The 20,640-nt window shown below is 40.5% G+C and overlaps 1 protein-coding gene across 1 annotated transcript in view; it reads left to right on the forward strand.

Annotated features, from left to right (window-relative positions):
* RAB27B (RAB27B, member RAS oncogene family) overlaps positions 1 to 18,820 on the forward strand; it is a 183,804-nt gene extending 164,984 nt beyond the window's left edge. Inside the window, exons 3-7 of the mRNA XM_034774302.1 lie at positions 3,157 to 3,328; positions 5,123 to 5,208; positions 7,058 to 7,161; positions 8,746 to 8,869; positions 10,515 to 18,820. Coding sequence (XP_034630193.1) covers positions 3,176 to 3,328; positions 5,123 to 5,208; positions 7,058 to 7,161; positions 8,746 to 8,869; positions 10,515 to 10,704 — 657 coding nt within the window. The 5' untranslated portion in view covers positions 3,157 to 3,175 and the 3' untranslated portion in view covers positions 10,705 to 18,820. The remainder of the gene's footprint in view (positions 1 to 3,156; positions 3,329 to 5,122; positions 5,209 to 7,057; positions 7,162 to 8,745; positions 8,870 to 10,514) is intronic.
* The last annotated feature ends 1,820 nt before the right edge of the window (positions 18,821 to 20,640 follow it).

A 20,640-nucleotide genomic window follows, 5' to 3' on the forward strand; every position in this document is an offset into this window, starting at 1 on the left:
ACTTGGTCACAGGGACTGAACCAAAAAGTATCCTAAAAACATTTGATTCGCTTTGAACCAAAATCTTTCTCTTCTCCCCCCCCCCCACCCCAAGTTTAAAAACTTGAGGAGAAAATTCATTTTGAATGAAATGAAACAGTTTGGGTGTTGCATTTTGATTTGGTCATTTTAGGGTGCTTCTTGGCTTTTATAGTGGCCAAATTCCAAAATGGAATGTCATTTTGAAATGAAATATTTTTGACGTTTTTGACGTTTTTGAATGTCACCTTTTTTTTTTTTTTTTTTTTTTTTTTAATTAGCCAAAACTATTTGGTGAATTCAACACAAATCCAAGAAATACTTCAGTTTATCCAGATCTATATTTTTAAAAGTTTTAAAAAAACTTCCTCCTAAAAATTTCACGCATCTCTAGTATATACCACTTGAAATCTACATGACAGACACATTTCTGTCCATATAACCATGCCAAAGAGTAAACTTGGCTTTAGATGTGTTCTTGCATTTAGTAATGACCTTTGGACAGTTGCTTACTGAAATTTAACTTAAATCATGGAGTAGCAAAATAGACCACCTCCTACCTATGTATGTGAGTCTAGCACTGATAGTGTCATCTGATCACATACAGCAGTTGAGCTGAGATTCTTTTTCCTGTTGACTGTCTCCTTTGATCTTGAAGATACAAATTACTTTCTTGTACTTGGAAAAGGAAAACATCTTTTTTTCCCCATTTTGGAACATGAAGGTAAATTGGTTTTTAAGCTAAGTTTGATTCTACCCTCCTCGTCCCTCCCCTCCCCCCCCCCCCCCATGAAGCATCTGTAGAACAGGCCACACAACTTGTACGATTCAGAGAAGTTTACAAAGCCATTCGTAGGAATAATCCAACAATCTAGAGGAATGTTTTGATTTTAGCCTGGAAGGCCTATTGCATACCAAATCATCAAGAGAAGACTATGCCGTTTTCCTCTGTTACCCAATTATATTCTAAGTGATGTGAAGAAGAGTGTGTCTGTGACTTTCCTACAGTGTTGGTGATTTTTAAACAGTGTAAACCTTAGCGAGTGGGAGCTTCTTCAGTGTGAAGATTGAGTACAGATGGCATATCCATTGAACGATTAACAGGATTATTATTGTTTTTATAGGATTAGAGGAATTTAAAGAACATGCAACTACATCTGCATTACCCTTTTTCTTTTAATTTACAGTAAAATAATGGGTTGATGAGAAGGTTGTATCCCTGAGTTTTGGTGTTACCCTGTGGGTACCAGAAGGTACCTCTATTCGGTCTGTGGCGCATCATAATCTAGTCCAGAGGTTCCCAGACTTCACTGCACTGTGACCTCCTTCTGACAACAAAAATTACTACACAACCCCATGGGGGACTGAAGCCTGAGTCCCACCATCCCAGGTGGTAGAGCCAAAGCCTGAGCCCCACCGCCCTGGGTGGAGTGGGGGTCAAAGCCAAAGCCCAAGCCCCAGGGCTTCAGCCTGAGGCAGGGGCCTGTAACCTGAGCCTTGCTGCACAGGGCTGAAGCAGTGAGCCCCAGCAAGTCTAAGCCAACCCTAGCGACCCCATTAAAACCTAATCGTGACTCATTTTGGGCTCCCGACCTGCTCTTTGAGAACCGCTGGTCTAGTCTCTTGTGGGCTGTAATACTTTGATATAATGTTAATTGATGGGTTTGTGTATGGGTGCTGCGTGGGGGTGGTGACCTGTGACATACAGGAGGTTAGACGAGATGATCTGGTGGTCCTTTTTGGCATTAAATTCTGACTCAATTGAGGTGTTTGAAAGTATAATTGAAATTTTGTCCCAGCCTCCACCAACTCACAAGATTTAAAAATTAGACTAGCCTTGGCCATGCCCTAAAACTTTCAAACTAGGATTTGAGTTCTCATGTTACATGGGCTAAAACTAAAGGTTTCCTTCCTCTGCTCTCTTCCTATGTAAACATTTTAGCAGACAATCTTGAGTACAGACAACAGCAATTTAATTCAGTCAAATGAACAAAGTTGTTTTAAAATTAAGTATACTAAGAATTCATTTGTTGAACCCAGTTATACTTCTGGCATTAAAGAATTAGACAACTTCACAGAGCAGGGGTGGGCAAACTTTTTGGCCTGAGGGCCACATCGGGTTTCGGAAATTGTATGGAGGGCTGGTTAGGGAAGGCTGTGCCTCCCGAAACAGCCAGGCATGGCCCGTCCCCCTCCCCCTATCCCCCACTGCTTTTCGCCCCTTGATGTCCTCCTCCTCCCCCGGACTCCTGTCCCATCCAACCCCACTGTTCCCTGTCAGGCCCCCCCCCGGGACCCCTGCCCCATCCACCGTCCCTGCTACCTGTCCCCTGACAGCCCCGGGAACTCCCTGACCCTGACTGCCCCCCATCCAACCCTTTCTCTCATTCCTGACTTGCCGCCCCCCCCCAGGACCCCTACCCCTTACAACCACCCCTTCTCCCTGTCCCTGACCACCCCGGAACCCCTGCCCCATTCAACCCCCCTGTTCCCCACCCTCTGACCGCCCCAAACCCTATCCACACCCCTGCCCCAACCACCATCCCGAACTTCCCTGTCCTCTATCCAACCCTCCCTGCCCCCTTACTGCACTGCCTGGAGCACTGGTGGCTGGCAGCGCGGCTGCACCAGGACAGGTAGCCGTGCTGCCCGGCTGGAGCCATCCACGCCACTGTGCAGCACAGAGCACCAGGTCAGGCCGGGCTCTGCAGCTGCGCTGCTCCAGGAGCTCATAGCCATCCGCCCAGAGCATTGCACCGGCGGTGGGGCAAGGTGAGGCTGCGGGGGAGGGGGTACAGCAGGGTAGGGGCCGGGGGCTAACCTCCCAGGGCAGCGCTCGGGGGCTGGGCAGGAGGGTCCCGCGGGCTTTAGTTTGCCCACCTCTAGCATAGAGGATAGCCAAGATGGTCAGGGATGCAACCCCAAGTTCTGGGAGTCCCTGATTCTCTGATTGTTGGAAGCTGGGACTGGACAACAGGGGATGGATCACTCAAAATTGCCCTGTTCTGTTCATTCTCTCTGAAGCATTTGGCCACTGTCAGAAACAAGATACTGGGGTAGTTGGACCATTAGTCAGACTCAGTCTGGATGTTCTTATCTTTATCACTGTTTTTAAACCAGTTCTTCCTCTCTCTGCAGGTTCATAAAGATCAGCACTATGACTGATGGGGACTATGACTATCTGATCAAACTCCTAGCCCTGGGGGATTCTGGGGTTGGGAAGACAACATTCCTTTACAGATACACCGACAACAAATTCAACCCAAAATTCATCACAACAGTAGGAATAGACTTTCGGGAAAAACGTGTGGTAAGTTTCTCAAGACGTCAATGTCTTCACTTCTTCTAGTTTCCAATAGTGTTGAGAAGGTGCTTTATGTAAATGTATACAGTTCCTCTTCCTGAAAGGTTTAAGGTGTGTTGAGAATGCCTTTTCTGCTTTAGTTTCTGGCTTGAGTCCAGTCAAAATTAGAAGGGAGTGGGGGAGAAGCTGTTGCCCTCAGATGGCTGCCTGGTAACCTAGTGGGGTATTATGTATTTACATTACATTAGCACAAAAGGCCTCCAGTGGGGCCCACTGTGCTAGCTAGCTGATGTACAAACACATTACAGAGACTGCCTCTGCCACAAATTAGTTTGCAGCCTAAAGAGATAAGGTGACAGAAAAAGAATGGAAGGGGAAAGAGCACAGCGATAGTATCTTGCCCAAGATCACACACCAATTAAATGATAGAACTGGAAGTAGAACCCATGTCTTGATACTCCTGCCCAATGCTCAGTCAACTAGATCTGGGGTTGGTAACCTTTAGCACGCGGCCCATGTGGGTGATCCGCCGGCAGGCCACAAGACATTTTAGTTTATGTTGAACATCTGCAAGCATGATCCCCCGCAGCTCCCAGTGGCCGCGGTTCACCGTTCCCAGCCAAGGGGAGCTGCGGGAAATGGCAGCCAGCACGTCCCTGCGGCCCATGCCGCTTCCTACAGCTCCCATTGACCAGGGTGGTGAACCGCGGCCAATGGGAGCTGCGGGGGCTGTGCCTGCAGACGGTCAATGTAAACAAAATGTCTCGTGGCCCGCCGGCAGATTTCCCTGATGGGCCACATGTCGAAGGTTGCCAACCCCTGTAAATACTGACTCCCAAGGTGTCTATAGCACAAACTATTGACTTCTTTGACTCACTTTAGTAATGTGGCTGTAGATTGAACTATCTTCATGCCTTTATAGGTGACCCTTTCAGGCTACAGTTCTACACTTGTAGAACAGTGTAGGCTAGCTTGTACTGTGGTGTATTTGTTCCTTAATGTTAAATGGAAGATAACAATCTTCCGTGCTGTCAACCTGATTCCTTTCATGTGTACTAACATTCATTGCCACTGTTTTAATAGAATACAACTATTGTGCATGTCCACAGACCTTGACAAAAATGGATATTTTTTTTATTGCACAATGTAGAAAAAAAGTTCTGCCTTCAGATAAGAATGCTCTTCGTTTGCTTGAAGCACAATAGCAATCATAATAAAGCATAGGATCGGAAATCAGGAAATCTGGGCTCTATTACTAGTTTTACAACTGACTTGTTCTCTAACCCTGGATGTTAATACTTGCCTAACTCAAAGGGAAGTGCCTAAACTCACTAGTGTATGTAAAGTGCTTGCATGGCATTGTGAAGTGTTTTGGAAGCATTAACCATAGCCAGAATGGAGCATTTTGCAAAAAGCAGGTCTTTAATGCACAGCAGGCCATATTAAAGAAATTAAATCTAGGAAGTGATTTCAGCACACTTTGTATAATGAAATGAGCAGAATCAGGATCTAAATGGCAGTATTAAGTATGCTCAATCATCTTCAGAAGACAGTATTGGTTTTCTGGTTTTGAAATATTGTTTTGCAAGAGGCCCTTTGAAGTGGAATATTAGTGAATGTGAATCTCTAGCAAGTATAAGCTATAGTTAATAAACCAACTTATTCTCCATTTGTTTTTGAAGAATCTTTTTGTTTCAGTACAGCACTATGTGCTAAGGGTAAATTTTAGTAATGGGAAAGACATTAATAAATTAAGCAAAAGACTACTTCTTTGTTCATTCTACTCTGTTTGTTTGTCAGATATACAATAGCAGAGGACCAAATGGATCTCCAGGAAAAACCTTTAAGGTCCATCTACAGCTTTGGGACACCGCTGGGCAGGAAAGGTAATGTACAGAGTTCAGCATCTCATATCCAGTTAATCAGAATTCTGTCTAAATTTTAGAAAAATTAATAGGTGAGTCAGAAAAAACACTCATCTTCTGTCACAGATTTTGGTTTTGACAACAAACAAAAATCCATCTCTTGATCCTGAAAGATAACTTTAAACTGTTGCTGCTTTGCTGTGATCATACTGAAATACTGTATTCACTTATTTTGTAAGCTTCCCCCAGCTACTCTGGAGTAGCAGTAAAGTTCATGGTGGTTTGTTAGCATACAGTATATGGCTTGGCCTACTCTTGATTAAATATTGGCTGTGCCTAGAGACAGGAAGTGGGCAGGAGAAGGGAAATCAGTCATGTAACAGGAAACAATATTGAGGCACTGGAGTGGGAAACAGCCTAAAACAACTCATTAAATGGAGAAGGGGAAACCATGAGTACAAGCTGTCTTCATGCTCCTAAAGGGAACCTGAAAGCACTGAAGGAAATTGTTTTTCTCTATCCACTCAAGCCCTCCTGACCCTCATAGGCTCTGTACCCTAGACCTCCCCTGAGAGAGGTCACACAAAATAAATGACTGGCAAACAAGGAACTGGATGCATGCTAAATATCACAGCTAAAGCACCTATCCCTGTGTCCATAGTCTGTGTTGTGTCTAAATTACAAGTTCCTCAAGGTAGGGACCTTGTCTTCATACTTTTTGTAGATAGCGAGCACACTTACTGTGGTGCTATATTAAAATTGGCCTCTATTAAGACACACCCATTTTTCTGGTTTGAATCTGTCCCATTGTCTTATACAGTATGGCTAAATGTGGTTGTCAAAGGCATCACTTCTACAAAAGAGATCCTATGGTAGCACTCTTGCAGCTAACTTGTCATTGGGAAACCTCATGCGTGGCTGTCTTCAGCAGCAGTAGTCTGTTCTAATTTTGATGCATGTGCCCTGGGGTATCTTATCTACCACATCTGCTACTGATAGGTGTGCCAGATTATGTGGTGGCTTAAGACAGAGCACCGAATTCCATTTTCTATTTTCTAGCTCTGTAGGAAAGTTTCTTAATGCGTTTGGTTTCCTAATTTATTTGAGACTCTGGCTTGTGGTCCTGTGGCAGCAAACTGGGGCTATATTTTGGGTGCTGGGTCCATGGCTTTGTGCATTCAGAGATGACTCAAGTTTCATTGAGCTCAGCTTGTCAACTACAGGTAAATCAGGGCCTCTGTAGATGAGCTTCCCAGTAAACTGTTTTTATTCTAAACTATGATTAAATGGTCAGATACTTTTAATCTCTGCCATATTAGGTGGTGGTTATCCATCAAGTAAACGTTTCCTCACAATGCTCTTCTTATGTTCATCAATTGAACCAATTTTGTGTCCCAGTGATTAAGGATGCACTCAATGCATCTGTATTCTTGTGATTTTTAAAAAGCAACATGTTAATTTTTAGGCTAGTCCAAAGGACAGAGAATTTGAACTAGCAATGCGTCACTGACAACGTAACATTCTCACACATCTAAGCATCCTCTGGTAAATTACACCCACTTTGATAAGTAACTACTGATAGTTATGATAAATCTAGTCAAAAGGAGGGCCACAGGGTTTTGACTATTATGAAAACATTTGGCTGATAAATTGTGCAACTTCTCTGGGTTTGGACTTTATTTTTTTAAAACTGCCTGTTGCAAAAGAGATACAAAAACAGCTTTTTTTGTATCTCCCCTTTGATGGATGGTTGTCTGTTTGGTTTGTTTGTTTTATTTTTCTCCAATAAGTCATTCACTAAAAATGATTACCTAGTAATATTAGAGGTCAGTCTGTGTTAACAGGGCTGCTTATTTGTTCCTTCCTTCAGATTTCGAAGTCTCACCACAGCATTTTTCAGAGATGCCATGGGCTTTTTATTAATGTTTGATCTCACCAGTCAACAGAGCTTCTTAAATGTCAGAAACTGGATGAGTAAGTAAAATAGAACAGCTTGCAACTTCTTGTGGTTTTTAGGTTACTGTATATTGCATGTCTTCATTTACGTAATGTTAATTTCAAAGAGTGGTCCAATATTTTTCAGGTGGTCATAAACCTATGGCTTGAGTAGGTGGGCTCTGAAGTCCCAGCTCTGGGAAAATTACATAAACTTGTTAAACTTCAGAGCATTTTGCAAAGCACATCTATTCCTCTGGCCTTTTCTGGGACGGGTTGGAGGTTGTATGAAGAGGTTTGTGGTGGTCAATTTTGGGGACTTGTAAAATAAAATCAATCATACTATATATGTGCTTATTATGATCTTATGTACTGGTTATGGACTGTTACATTTTGTATTATCACTATTTGGGCCGTGTTGCATTGTTCTGATTTTTCTACTTTTATTTTTATTTGTATAAAAGATATTTATTGGTCTTTAATACAGTCCAGTGCCTAAGGTTTGGTTAGGTGTTTCATCCGATTTTAAACACAGCCTACCAAACAAAATGAGAAAATATATGTGTATTTTATGCATATTTCAATTGAGGGGGCTATTTTTTATTTATTTTATTTTGCAAGGCAGAAATATCTGATGCAGAAGCAACATGTGAGAGAACCTGAAGCGAGGGCTAAACCAAAATTGCTAGAGAGCATGGATCATCCTGATTTAAAATAAAGGTGTTTAAAAGATAGGGAGGTGTGGGTGTGTGATCTTGTCCAGTACTGGTTAAGCTATTATAGTGGAGGAAAAAACAACATGCAAAAGGTGACCAGACTTAATTTCAGGTTCTGTATAATTCAAACGTGCTGTTTGTTAGTTAACTTCTGCATGCTAGTTGGGAGTATTCTGGCCTGTGTGTACAAGAACAACACTGTGAAAGGCAATATGGGAATACAAATAAATCCCTTCATAGCAAGCTATAGCTTTATTGATAGAAATAACAATAGCCATGCTCCCACTTCAGTCCGCTATTTGGCTACGGAAAAGTTAATGCATTGGAATCTATCTGCTTCAGTGGTTCCTTTGCCACACTGCTCCTCTAAATTTCTTCCACATAATATATACTGCAGCTACTCATCTTTTCTTACCCCCAATTTTTGAGATAAGGCAATTACTTAAATATTGAAACCAGTGGATCTACATAGTTCCAGCCTAGCTGAAGATTTGGCCTCAAATTTCTAAATAACTGCTTGTGAAAAGCATTTGGAATTTATTTCTGTGATCTCCTAATGGGCTTCTTTGAATAGGAAAATGTCTGTCCGTACTAAAGGAAACCTAACCAAAATGTACTGATGTCTGTTATTTGTAGACTGAAGTACTGTATGTAGAACACATCTTTGCATTTGATTCTCCTCTTTCTCTAGGTTGTATGGAGGGGAAGTGACTAGTTCACTGGAAATAAATTCCTAATCACATCTGTTCCATTTTCCCCTGTAGAAAACTACTTTAATGAGCCAATGTATTATGAAAAGTCCATATGGTACAAGAATTCATTTTTTTTTATTATTTTTAAACAAAAAATCCTGGCCCTTAGTGGCATTTCAATACTTTTTACTCTAGGTTTGTTTTTTGTTTTTTAGGTCAACTGCAAGCCAATGCATATTGTGAGAATCCCGATATAGTATTACTTGGTAACAAGGCTGACTTATCAGATCAGAGGGAAGTCAATGAGAGACAAGCACGAGACCTTGCAGATAAATATGGGTAAGTAAATTGTGATGGAAAATTACTCCAGCTGATCTCTACATCAGTGTAATGTTCTTAAAACCTAAATTGCCACCATGCAGCTTTGAAATTTGGGAAACCAGTTAGGTTGGTTAGAGATTTACATACATTGATATGCTATAGAAATTAGTCTGGTGTGCAAAATCTTCTACAGTGCTGCCCACCCTGACACACTTTGAAATTAGTGGTCCACATGTTTAAAAGTTTGACAAGTTAGAGAACACTGTTAGATTATATTTTCATTCACATTGAAAGGGATAATTTGAACTACTCATACACACTGCTACACTCTAAATGGACTGTAACAACTCAAAAGTGAACTGGTAATAATGGGTGATCACTCAATGAGAACTTCTGCTTGCTGTTGTTGTTTGACGGCTGATGCAAAATACTAGAATGCATAGAGAACGAGAAGACAGCAATACTGAAAATGTACTGCTGTAACATAAACTAATGGTGTGCCCCCACCCCAGAATGCTGTGTTCAATTCTGGTCATTCATCTCAAAAAGGATACAGAAGAAATAGAGGGATTTGTGAGGTAGACAACAATGATCAGAAACATGGGAAAACTTCCCTATGAAGAGACTATAAACTCCTCTCTGAAAAGATTAGATAAGAGGGTGTATATATATTTTAAAAATCCTTTTGGCCACTTCTACTTACCTGTTCTCCGTATGCGTTCCATTAAAATCAAAAGGCAACAATTTAAAATCTGTAAAGCAGGAATCTACCTGTGGAACTTACAGACGCAGGATATTGGAGGCAAAGTTCATACTGTCCACAGCTACATTAAATAGAATCCAAAAACAAAACCTTCAAATAGAAATTAAAACTCTCTTGCTCACCACAGGAAAAATTTAATCCTATCCCATTATGGGTCGCCTTCTCCCTAACTGTCTAGTAGATAGTTATTGCACCTTTTTCCTTCAGATAAATGCTTCTGTTGGAGATATGGCATTTTCCATGTTCCTTGAGAGCTACTGTAGATGCAGACTGTCTTCACTTTCCACCTGGAAACTTCTGGTGACATAAAATGCCTGTGAATAAAAGTATAAAATACTTCAAATTTGCAGATACTTCAGTTCTGAAGCCTGGAAATACATGTTGCCAAATATTGAGGGAGGGTGACTGTAGAAACTTAACTGGAAATGCTCCTGAATGCACTAAACAGTGATTGTCAATACGTCTCTGTTTCCTGTTCCATCTCTCTATGAGACGGCACTGCAGTTCTTCTTTACAGAACCTTGGAAAAAGTAAATTTTTTTATGAAGGCCTGTTTCTCTCAGCTGTAGTTTATGCAAATGCTGCCATTCTGGTTTGAAGCCAGAACTTTCAAGTTAGTTAAAACTGGCAGTTGGTTCAAGATGCAAAACTTACCTTGATATTAATACCCATTTCCCCAACTCTCTATGTTAAAGATCTGGGGGTTTGTTCAGCCCACTTAGTGCAATAAAGGCCAGCCAGATTTGAATTCCAAAATTCCCTATTCCCCCCCCCCCCCCCCCCCCCACCAAGAAAATTGTTCAAGGGTATTTGGATCAAGAGTTTTGCTCTGGGGCCTATCTCTCATTTTAAGCCCTTTCTAATGAGCTTTTTAATTTTTTTTCATATCCTACATATTAGCATACCATACTTTGAAACAAGTGCAGCTACTGGGCAAAACGTGGATAAAGCTGTGGAAATGCTCCTGGACTTGATAATGAAGCGCATGGAACAATGTGTTGACAAGACACAAGTATCTGACACAGCCAATGGAGGAAGCTCGGGGAAGCTAGATTCAGCAAAGCCAGAGGAGAAGAAGTGTGCCTGCTAGACTTCACTCTAAACTGTGAGAACCAATACAAATATTTGATCTGAAAATGGCTGATTTACCACTAAATTCAAACCTGGCCATGCACAGAAACAAAGTTGTCTTGTTTGGGTTTTTGTTCTCCAGAGAACTGAGTTTTCAGGGAGGCTTCTGTGCTGGAACTAATATTCCTGATATGGCACCATGGAAGATCTAAAAGCGCCCTCATCTTAATACAATCAGGCTAGAAAATGTAGGAGAGATGTTCCCTCCTACTTTGGAAGGAGAAAACTATTGTTTGTATGGGGGGAGGAGGGGAAAGATAAATAATTTGGATATCATGATAAACTAAAAAGGGAGTACTTTGTTAGGTCTCTGTCTTAATTGAATCTTGCTTCTTTATACTATTTTGTATTTACATCAGAGACCATGCATCTGCTAAAGTGGAGATATGAGTAAAGAGAATGTTATGTGGTGTATTACTTGCACAAAGCAAGTAATGGTGTGACTGACTGACTGATAATAAGCTATGTGTGAGGAGAAAGGGGTGGAGGCTATTTTTAAAAAAAATAAAACCAGGGAAACGTGCAACATTATTTGTGTTGCTCGTAAATAATCAAACGGGCTTTGGAGGATGAGGGGGGATAGGGAGAAGATGCTCAAATTCCAGCACTACATGGAAAAGTGGCAACACTTGCTGTTTGAGGCCAGCAGAATGCATTTCGTGGTGTGTCTTACAAATTTCACTATAAGCAAAAGCACTCTTTGCTAGTCAGAAAAATTCAGTGTTCAACACCAGAAAACAGGCTGTGTGCATCAGGTAGGGTGTGCACGGGGAATTGTGAAAATGGTGTCACTGTCTAAAAGAGTTGCAAAAATTGTATAGCACTTACTGATCCTCTAAAAAGTTATTGAGTTGTTGACTGGGAACTCACCACCTGCCATGATTGTGTGATGTTGCCAGTATGCTTTGCTTTCAAATGAGCACAATTTTCGCATATACAAAATAGACTAGAAAGTGACCCTCCTTGTAAAATACTTGAGTGGGGAATTGGAATGCCAACATATTAAATGTGATCTAACACTAGATAAAATGTATTGTATTGTGTAGAGCCTATAGAAGTGGGGTGCTATGGCAGGTAATTAGAAGGCACCACCAGTTGCATTAAAAAGTAAAGCAGGAAGGTAAAATGTGTAATTTTTTGTATTGTCTCAGTGTATCTGAGTGTGGCTGAGAGAAGGAATGAGAGTTCTTCTACAACAGCATGTCTCTCTCTCATCACTGGCTTCTCATTTAAAAGCAGAGAGTATAAGAAAATATTTAGGGTTTACTTCTATTAAATAGGTAAGGATCTAACAAGATGTTCTAAGGACTCCATGAATTTGTACTTCCAGACTAATTTTTAAAAATCACTCCAGGGAAAAATGTTTCACAGACGAGCTCTACCAAAGAGCAAAACTAAATTGGTTGGGTTGGGGGAGATGGTGGAAGGGAGGCAGACTTCTGCTGCTTTAAAATTAAATCAAATGTGAGGGTTTTCAGTTTTAGTTTTTGAAGTACTGTGATTTTGAACCAATTAAGCTTACCAGGTGGCTAGTCCACAAACTATCTGATTCAATACCTTTTTTTTGAAAAATATTGAGGGTTTACCAGCTGCTTTGGTGACTGGACAGCACACTTCCTGCCCATCCCTCCCAATGATACTTACTGAAAGATTTGGCATGTAGACAGGGCAGATGGTCTGACAATAAGGGAAGCCATTTTTGTAAGGTGAGTAACCAAATAGCCACTATAAACAAATCGGAGAAAAAATTCAGTTTGCTAAGTGTCTAAATGAAGACATACCCTATGCAGCAAGTTCTGAAATACCTGCTGCCCTTTTGTAAGCCAAAGCACACGTTACGCATGAACTTCAGTGGCTGCAAGACAGCCACTGTTATAATTGGTAGCTATTGCCTAGGCAAAGATTATAAATAGTTGAAGTAGGCTGTTTAAACTTCAAGCACAGTCCCACAAAATAAATTGAGGGAAACTGAGTTACTGGAGTTTCTCTTCCTTTTTAATACTAAACAATACCAGAGCTTTGTTCAGCTAAGTCCTCCAAAGACTGTGATAAGGGTGGGAATGGTTGTAACCTGGGATTTCCTGCCTCCTCATTTTTTAAAATCCTCAACCATGTAGAATCAGTACTTAATTTACAGTATCTGGTTTTGCCCATTCAAACAGGGTGAGGAGCCTAGTTCAGAATAGCTCACTTATTTACTTTCAGTATGAATACATTTCCTAAAGTGACATAAGTTGGTGTTTAGAGTCTTAAAGTTGTTAGAGAATTCTAATGGCTGTTGCTAGCCAACAGAATAGTGAGTTAGGGAGACTACTGCATGCAAAGCTGTGAGGAGTTCATACCCCCAATTACAAAGCAGCCTAAAGATGCTGAATCACCCCCACTTAACAGTATCCCCGTTTTGGCCAGCACGCTTGAAAACATGACTTTTGCCCTCATGTTATCCAAAGTAGACTGCTCTACAGCAGGACCCTATAGTCCTCCCCATTAAACTCCATTGCCTGACAACTCCCAAGGAAAAGGACTGTCTCAGAACTGGCCTGCTAAATTGAACTGTTCTAAGACATTCCACTGCTTGAGGGTTGAATGTGTAACAATCACAACTTGAGAACGGTAGGCAGTTGAGTATGGTATAGTATCTATTGCCTTAATGTACTAGCTCATCCAAAAAGCTCTCATCAATTTTTAATTATCACTGTCTTGCTGCCGCCATAAATTATTTTCAGATATTAATATGGATGGGCTGGTAGCCACCAAACCATAGTGTGGAGGGAGGGGAGGGGGGGGAAAGTAAATCTATACCTTACCCCTTAGATACACTGGAAGTTTTGCAGGGTAGCATTCAACTTGTATAAAAAATAAACTCCAATCAGCTACGAACTGCTTTGTAGAACTCCCCAGATTCATTTTCTCCACAAGAAACTGGATAACTTGCTTATTTCTTACGTCTCCCCACTTCCTCACACCCTTCTTGTTCCTCCTAACCACTGTTTTTAGGGTCACATTCTAGTGGAGAGAAGGCTGCTATATTCGTGTAATAGCCTTTTGGGCCTTATCCTAACTACGGAGCAGGTGCAATTCCCCATTCCCTTCAATGGGTGATTGAGATGCTGAGGAATCACTCCTTTATGTCAGTGAAGATGTCTCCATTGCTGCACGCGATGGAAGTGTGAAAGTTCCCATGCTAGTGTCCTTTTACTGTAAGCTACCCTGAAATGCTTATCTTGAGAACAGTGTGTCTTAAGCTCTTAAAGTGCCTGTATCCAGTGGAACTCTAATGTAGTGAAGTCTTACCCTACTGCCCCAGCTCCTATACTCCTTAACCCCTTCCTCTAAGAAAAGAGGGGGCAGGGCTGCAGTTGCAGTTTGAAGCCTTTTCGATTTTCACTCACTGGAGGTTCACTATGCACAGATCCCACTCAGTAATTTTTCCATAACTGATAGCTTACTGAGCTGACAATACCGAGTGACATATGACTGGTTGTGACTCATTGTTTGTGCAACTATTAGTTTCCAATGTCCAGGTGGCAGCTGAGACATTAATAGAATAGTTCAATTTCTACACAGATGCGATGATGAAGTAGAGAGAACTCAGTCCCTTGCCATGACACTACTGTTTACCAGTTCAAACTTTTAGGTATTCATTCTGAATTGCTACAGAGTCTAGCAGTTGCAAAACCTGTTTTTACACCAATATTCTTTGGAGAACTGCATTTGAGCATAATCCTTCCTTCAAATACCCCCAGGACCACATGGCCCTAAAATGAATTCACTTTCATGTACCATGTCCAGCAAAGAGTGACCACTCTCATTTTCAAGTAATCTAGACTCCAGTATTTCAATTTTGCTATTGCATAAATTATGTGGTTCACAGTTAGATGAGAAGCTCAACATCTGCTTTATGTACAAACACAGAAGGCTTGTAGCTTGGTTAACTATCCCAAGGGTATTGGAACAATGACTCCTGCAGTTATACATGCGTATACATAAGTACTTAATATCAGTATAAACCTTCTGCTCCTGCTAACCTTTGTTTTTAAATTTAATTCACACATTGTTCCCTGTGTCCTGCTGGTTTCTGTCTCCTCTCCTAGAAATGTGTGCCTTCCTCCAAAATTCCCTTCCTTAATACCCTTTTTGTAACACGCTTCTAGGCCAGTGGTCTCCAAACTTTTTTTGATTGCATACCCCATCAGTGTAAAAATTTTGAGCACGCACCCTCTGCCGTGCCAAAGCGCGCGCACACACAAAAAAAAAAAGCCGCTCGGACTCCCGCCCGAACTGCCGAAGCGCGCAAAAAAAATAAATAAAAATAAAAAAAGCTGCTACTCCTGCCGCGCCCCCACTTCAGACACCACTGCTCTAGGCAGTGCTCATTTGAGTTTGCAGTTATACATGGCGCTATGCATAAACCAACCCTGAGCATGGTAATTACTTAATCAAGGAATGACATGCAGCACCCAGCATGACAATACTGCCAAACCTATATAGTTCTGACTTTCAAGGACTCTGTTGCTGGATTTAATATGCTGATTTATTTTTAATTGTTGGATTTGAATCCGGTATGTCTTTAAATTCATCATCTCTCTTCTTAGGTAACCTCCAGGCTTTATACAAATCAGAGGTCATCAGATTTTTGTCTTTCATCTGTTTTCTTGATCATCTCCATCCATGCTCAATTCACTTTTTGATTTACTGTAGTGTCAGAAATCATTTCTGAGCTCCAGGTAGTAGTCCATTATTTCTTCCTGATCTACAAGTATTTTGTCCTTCTAATCTCAAACATGAATGTAAAAATGTGACATTGCTTAATACACTAAGCAACCACAGCGTTGTATGAAGATTTATTTTAGAATGTATTTATTATATATTATAAAAATCTTTATTTCTGTAGCCTTCACCCCAGCCTTCACTTCCATCTGTTGAGGTGGAACAATGGGTAAGAAGAATACCAGTGCAGACGGGTAAATACACTTGTCTTAAAGTCATTGCTTTAAGCTTCTGAAATAAGTGGTGCTCTGCTGCATGAAAACTGCCATTTTGAGAGTCCACAAAACTTCTTTAGGAAATATTTTAGACAAGCCTTCCTTCCCAGCCACGCCCCAAAGCTGAAAGTCCTCTTAGCCAAAGTTACTCTTTTTATTCCATATCTTATTTGTTCTAAATTAGTCTTATTTTCTACCTCTAGCCTGGATTTTAAGGGTGTTCCAAATGTATCTGTGGGGAAAAATGAAGGAAGGCTGGTGTGGTGGTACTTGAATCAAAAACTTCTTTTCAAATATAGAAACCATTTCTGCAGTGAGTTTACACTGGGCATGTTTACATTGCTCTAAAATGATGTCTCAGCTACTTCTGTGATCAAAAGCTTCTTAAATCCTTCATTGTCGCCTATGGAATCTGCATGTTACAAGGCGTCCTCTACAGGTGACATTGTCCTCAGGACAGGAGCCCAAACATGGACCAGTGCACCACTTAAATCTCAAAATTTAAGGGTTCACATGGTGCATAGGTTTTTCCATAGTGACATCGTCAAGGGGGTTGAGTCTGTCTCTAAGATTACCCCTAGATTCTAGACCTGGCATAAAATGTTCACCAGGTCTCCAGCTCAGCAAAGCGTTTAAGAGTATGCCAATGTGCTTTCCTGAATCAGGAGCTGAAGCACTTTTATGGAGAGAATTAGAACTGCCAGAGTAGAATAACCAGAGTTCAAATAATCCTTAAAAATGCAATTGTGTAGAAAATACTTACTTTTTTGAACTATGGAAGTTTGTGAACAGGGTGTTTTTTGTTTTGTGGGGTGTGCGTTTTACCATCCAGTGATTTGAAAAACTTAAATCAGCACTAGGGAAAATGTTAAGTGTTTTTTTTCATTAACTTGCCTCAAAGATTGGTTGCAGCCTTTACATGATATCAGTATAAATCATATGCTTAAGAGCATAGCCACTCACCTGTTTGTGTGTGGCAGCACCACTGCCTATCCTGAACTGTTACAGGATTAAACTCCTACTCAAGGTGACAGCAAAAAAAAGTTTGAACTTAAAATGCTCTTCGACGTTTTGTTGTTGACATACTTTACATCATTATGAAACCTACTATTAGCCTCCCCTTTTTTTGTAAAATAAATCCATCTGTCTAACTTTCTATGCTAATTCTCTTGTTCTAATTCTGACCTTTCCCCCCAAAATTAGAATGCAAAACAATCAATCTTAAACTGCATAGGGTGGAGAATTTACTGCAATTGTCACTGTCAATTTATATAAGCCCCAAATGCTATCTTCCTTTGGGGAGTATAAATCCCATGTTTCCTCTTTAGAGCATATCCTTTTATGTTTAAAAAGATAGTGTTATCTCTGAAAATATATTGGGTATCCAAAGATATACTTGGGTTACTAATAGCCTAGGCATGTTTTTAACTAAAACTTGCTTACATAAATATATAAAATTCCTTGTATATGATACCATAGCCCTTGAAGGCAAGAAAGCACTTTTCTGTTGCTTGACCTAGACTCTCTCTCTTTAAAAGATGTGAAAAGGAGCATAGATATTTCATTTTTCTTGTAGTTGATCATAGGTGCCTCTTCAGCTGTTACTCCCATATTTCCATGATTATGTAGATGAGACTGATGTTGGATATGCTGTACCAAAAATCCACAATTAAATCACTTGTCTTACAACATGTAGTTGAGAGAAGCTGCTGTTTTGCTATACTGCTAATTTTGTAAAATCTGTTGCCTTAGAAATATTTCGTGAAGGCTAAATCTTAGTTAACACTTTGAATATGTAAAGAATTATCAAACACTTGTTTAGACTTTAGAGAACACTGGGCCATATGACTAACTTTAAAAAAAAGATATATAATAGAGATATTTTGATACCTGCTTGACAGCAAATATTTCAAAACCTGTTTCACTTAAAGTGGAGAGCATCTCCTAAAATTAATACTATAAGGCTTACAAATAGATCCCTTGATCAACATCCAGCCTCTAGAGACATAGAACCAAAATATCCAGCTAGAACTGTACTTCCAATAGTAATCAAACCTAGTTGTGAGTTGTCTTCAGACACGTAAACAATTCTACTTTCTTCAATGGAGTCACTTGTATGAGTGGTGCCATGATTGAAAGATCCTGGTAATTCGACAGGAAACAGAAATTAGCAACTGCTACACTAGTACAGGAACAAAACACTATATAGAGAGATTGATTTCAGGCCTCATTCTGATTTTGCTCAAAACCCCATTTTTACACTGGTGTAACTCCAAAGATGTCCACGTGAATCAAGTAAGACCAGGCTTGCAATGTCTTTTTGGTGTATTTTCAATAGGAAGCGGTTTTCATAGCTACTTTCCTGTCATCAAGAGCATGTAAGCCATCTGCTCTACGCCCCTCCCTTCACTGCATATAGGACAATTTTTGGACAGGAAACTAGGCAGTCAGCTGAGAACCATCCCTCTGGCTGTTGGACAGATCTGTTTTTAGATATATTTTTTTTTTCCTTTGTCTATATTCTCTAGTTCAGGAAAATACAGATGGTAACTTCATTGTGTGCTTTTTTGTATGGTAATTTAAAAACTGAAAATATTCTTTAGCAAGCATACCCTAAAGGTGTCAAGCCTCATTACTCACTAGGGCTTTTAATGTATATACTGTAAACTCTGATACCAATTGTATCTTACTGGACCTTATTTATGGAAGTTAAATTGTTCTTTGATTTTGTTAAGGGTAACCAGCCGACAAATGCTAACCATGTTTTATTGTTACCTTTTTAAATGTTCTGTTATGTTACCTTAAGCATGTTTTATGTTTGTCTTTGCAACAGATCTGTAAACGTTATACCTAGTGATATGAATGTGATTTTAAACTCTTGAACATAGTATTTTTATTATGTATGCCCCTTAATAGACGGTGGTGCCTGCATAACACTGTTAACATTATTTTGTTGTACCAACTTACAGGTGGCTTCAAAATATATTGTCAAATGATTCTCTGGTGTCTGGGTTTGTATGATATGGTCAAGGAATGTAATCCTGTGATTGTTTCTGCACTGTTCTTTTCAAAATAAAAACGCATTTTATATCTGTTGTATTGGCTGTGTGTGGAGGGGAAGGGTGGAGTGGAGAGGGGAGAAAAATAAAGCTCCTCCATAAATGAAATGACCCAGCTGTCTAGTGTTTTCAACAGAAAAATTCCAGGTTTAGAATGACTGACCAAGCGGGGAGAGAGGAACAATTTTTTACTGGCTATTTCCATATAGCAGGTCCTAATTGGTCTCTAAGAGTTAGAAGAACTTGATCTGGTCTAACTCTGTACATTGGTAGGGTCACTGAAAATACTCAGTTGCTATACAGCATTGTGACATTGAAAGTATGCCTATTAATAGTACACCATGTTCCCTCTCTGTAGAGAGGGTTGATCGGATTGCCAAGTCAGTTCAAATTTCCAGCAAAAATCTCCCTCTTGAGTGAAGTAGCAGCTTTGTGAAATGACAAAAAGCCAAATACTGAGTCCTTCAAGGGGCTGGAAACTCATTCAGAATTTGGCCTAATAATTATACGGATAGATATGTAGGGGATGCTGCTTGAAGCCTTATACAAATACATCTGTTTAGCAGGTGCAGAGGTATGCATTTCACTGAGGAAATCACAATCTTTCTTTCAGAAGAAAAGAAAGATTGGCTTGATAAGACTGAATCGTACCTGATTGACTGACTTCATTGGGCAGCGCAATTGCTGTGATCAAGGCTAGCACTCTACAATTGTCTAGTAATTATGCAAGAGTCAAGTGTTTTTGGGGGGTTGTTTGTTTGAACAGGCTTAGGTTAGGAGGGAAAAACAAACAATCATGACAGCGTGATATCTGAATTAACTGCCGGACTAGCTGGAAGGTAAACTTCAGGATTAGTCCACTGTAAGGTACAAATGAAGTGACAAGCTGCATGAATACAAAGTCCATTAAGTCATGCAGGACTAAGATCTTGTTGAAATTAGATTCATTTTAAGACAGATGACTAATGGGAGTTGTAGTTTGCCCAAAAGTGATCATGGGGCATTCCACTCCTAGCTACATATAGTGTATTTTTTTTCCTCCATCAGCTCCATGAGTAGCCTATAGAGACTATAACTACTGAAAGCTATGAGATAGGTGTATCTCCATAGAACTGGAAGGGACCCAGAAAGGTCATCAAGTCCAGCCCCCTGCCTTCACTAGCAGGACCAAGTACTGATTTTACCCCAGATCCCTAAGTGACCCCCTCAAGGATTGAACTCACAACCCTGGGTTTAGCAGGCCAATCCTCAAGCCACTGAGCTAGAAGTAAGGAAAGCATGGATGACTCAGTTTATGTGATGCCCTGCCTTTTGATCTCTACCACAACCATTCCCATTAAACAGCTGTTTCACATGATATCTTGCCTGGGCAATGAGCATGTCTGCATCTTGGCATTAAACATTGAAGGTTACACTGCTGCAGAGTCCCCCTGTGTTCCTGAGGGCTTGTCTGCATTACAGGTTATGTTGGCATAATTATGTTGCTCTGGGTGGGACTAAGCTACGCTGACCAAAGAGCTGGTGTGGACAAGACTATGTCTGTGGGAGAGTGTCTCCTGCCAACCTCTCAAAGAGGTGGTTTTATCATGCCAGCGGGAGTCTGCTGCTGTAACACTTCTAAGGTAGACGAGTCCTCAGTTTGCTCATCTCTGTTAAACTACAACCCTCTAACAGCTGAGAGTGGAGACTGTCAGTTACCCAACAATCCCAAAGCAAGCTTGAGCAGCAGCAGAATACCATGTGCCAGCTGATTATATTTGTTTCCTGTATGTAATGCACATCTTCAGCTCCTCTGCAAGTGTTTCCTGATGAGATTCTACTGCCTTTTAAACATGGGCTGGAAAGAATAAC

The sequence above is a fragment of the Trachemys scripta genome, chromosome 6 (genome assembly GCF_013100865.1).
Source record: "Trachemys scripta elegans isolate TJP31775 chromosome 6, CAS_Tse_1.0, whole genome shotgun sequence".
Classification (NCBI taxonomy): domain Eukaryota; kingdom Metazoa; phylum Chordata; order Testudines; family Emydidae; genus Trachemys; species Trachemys scripta.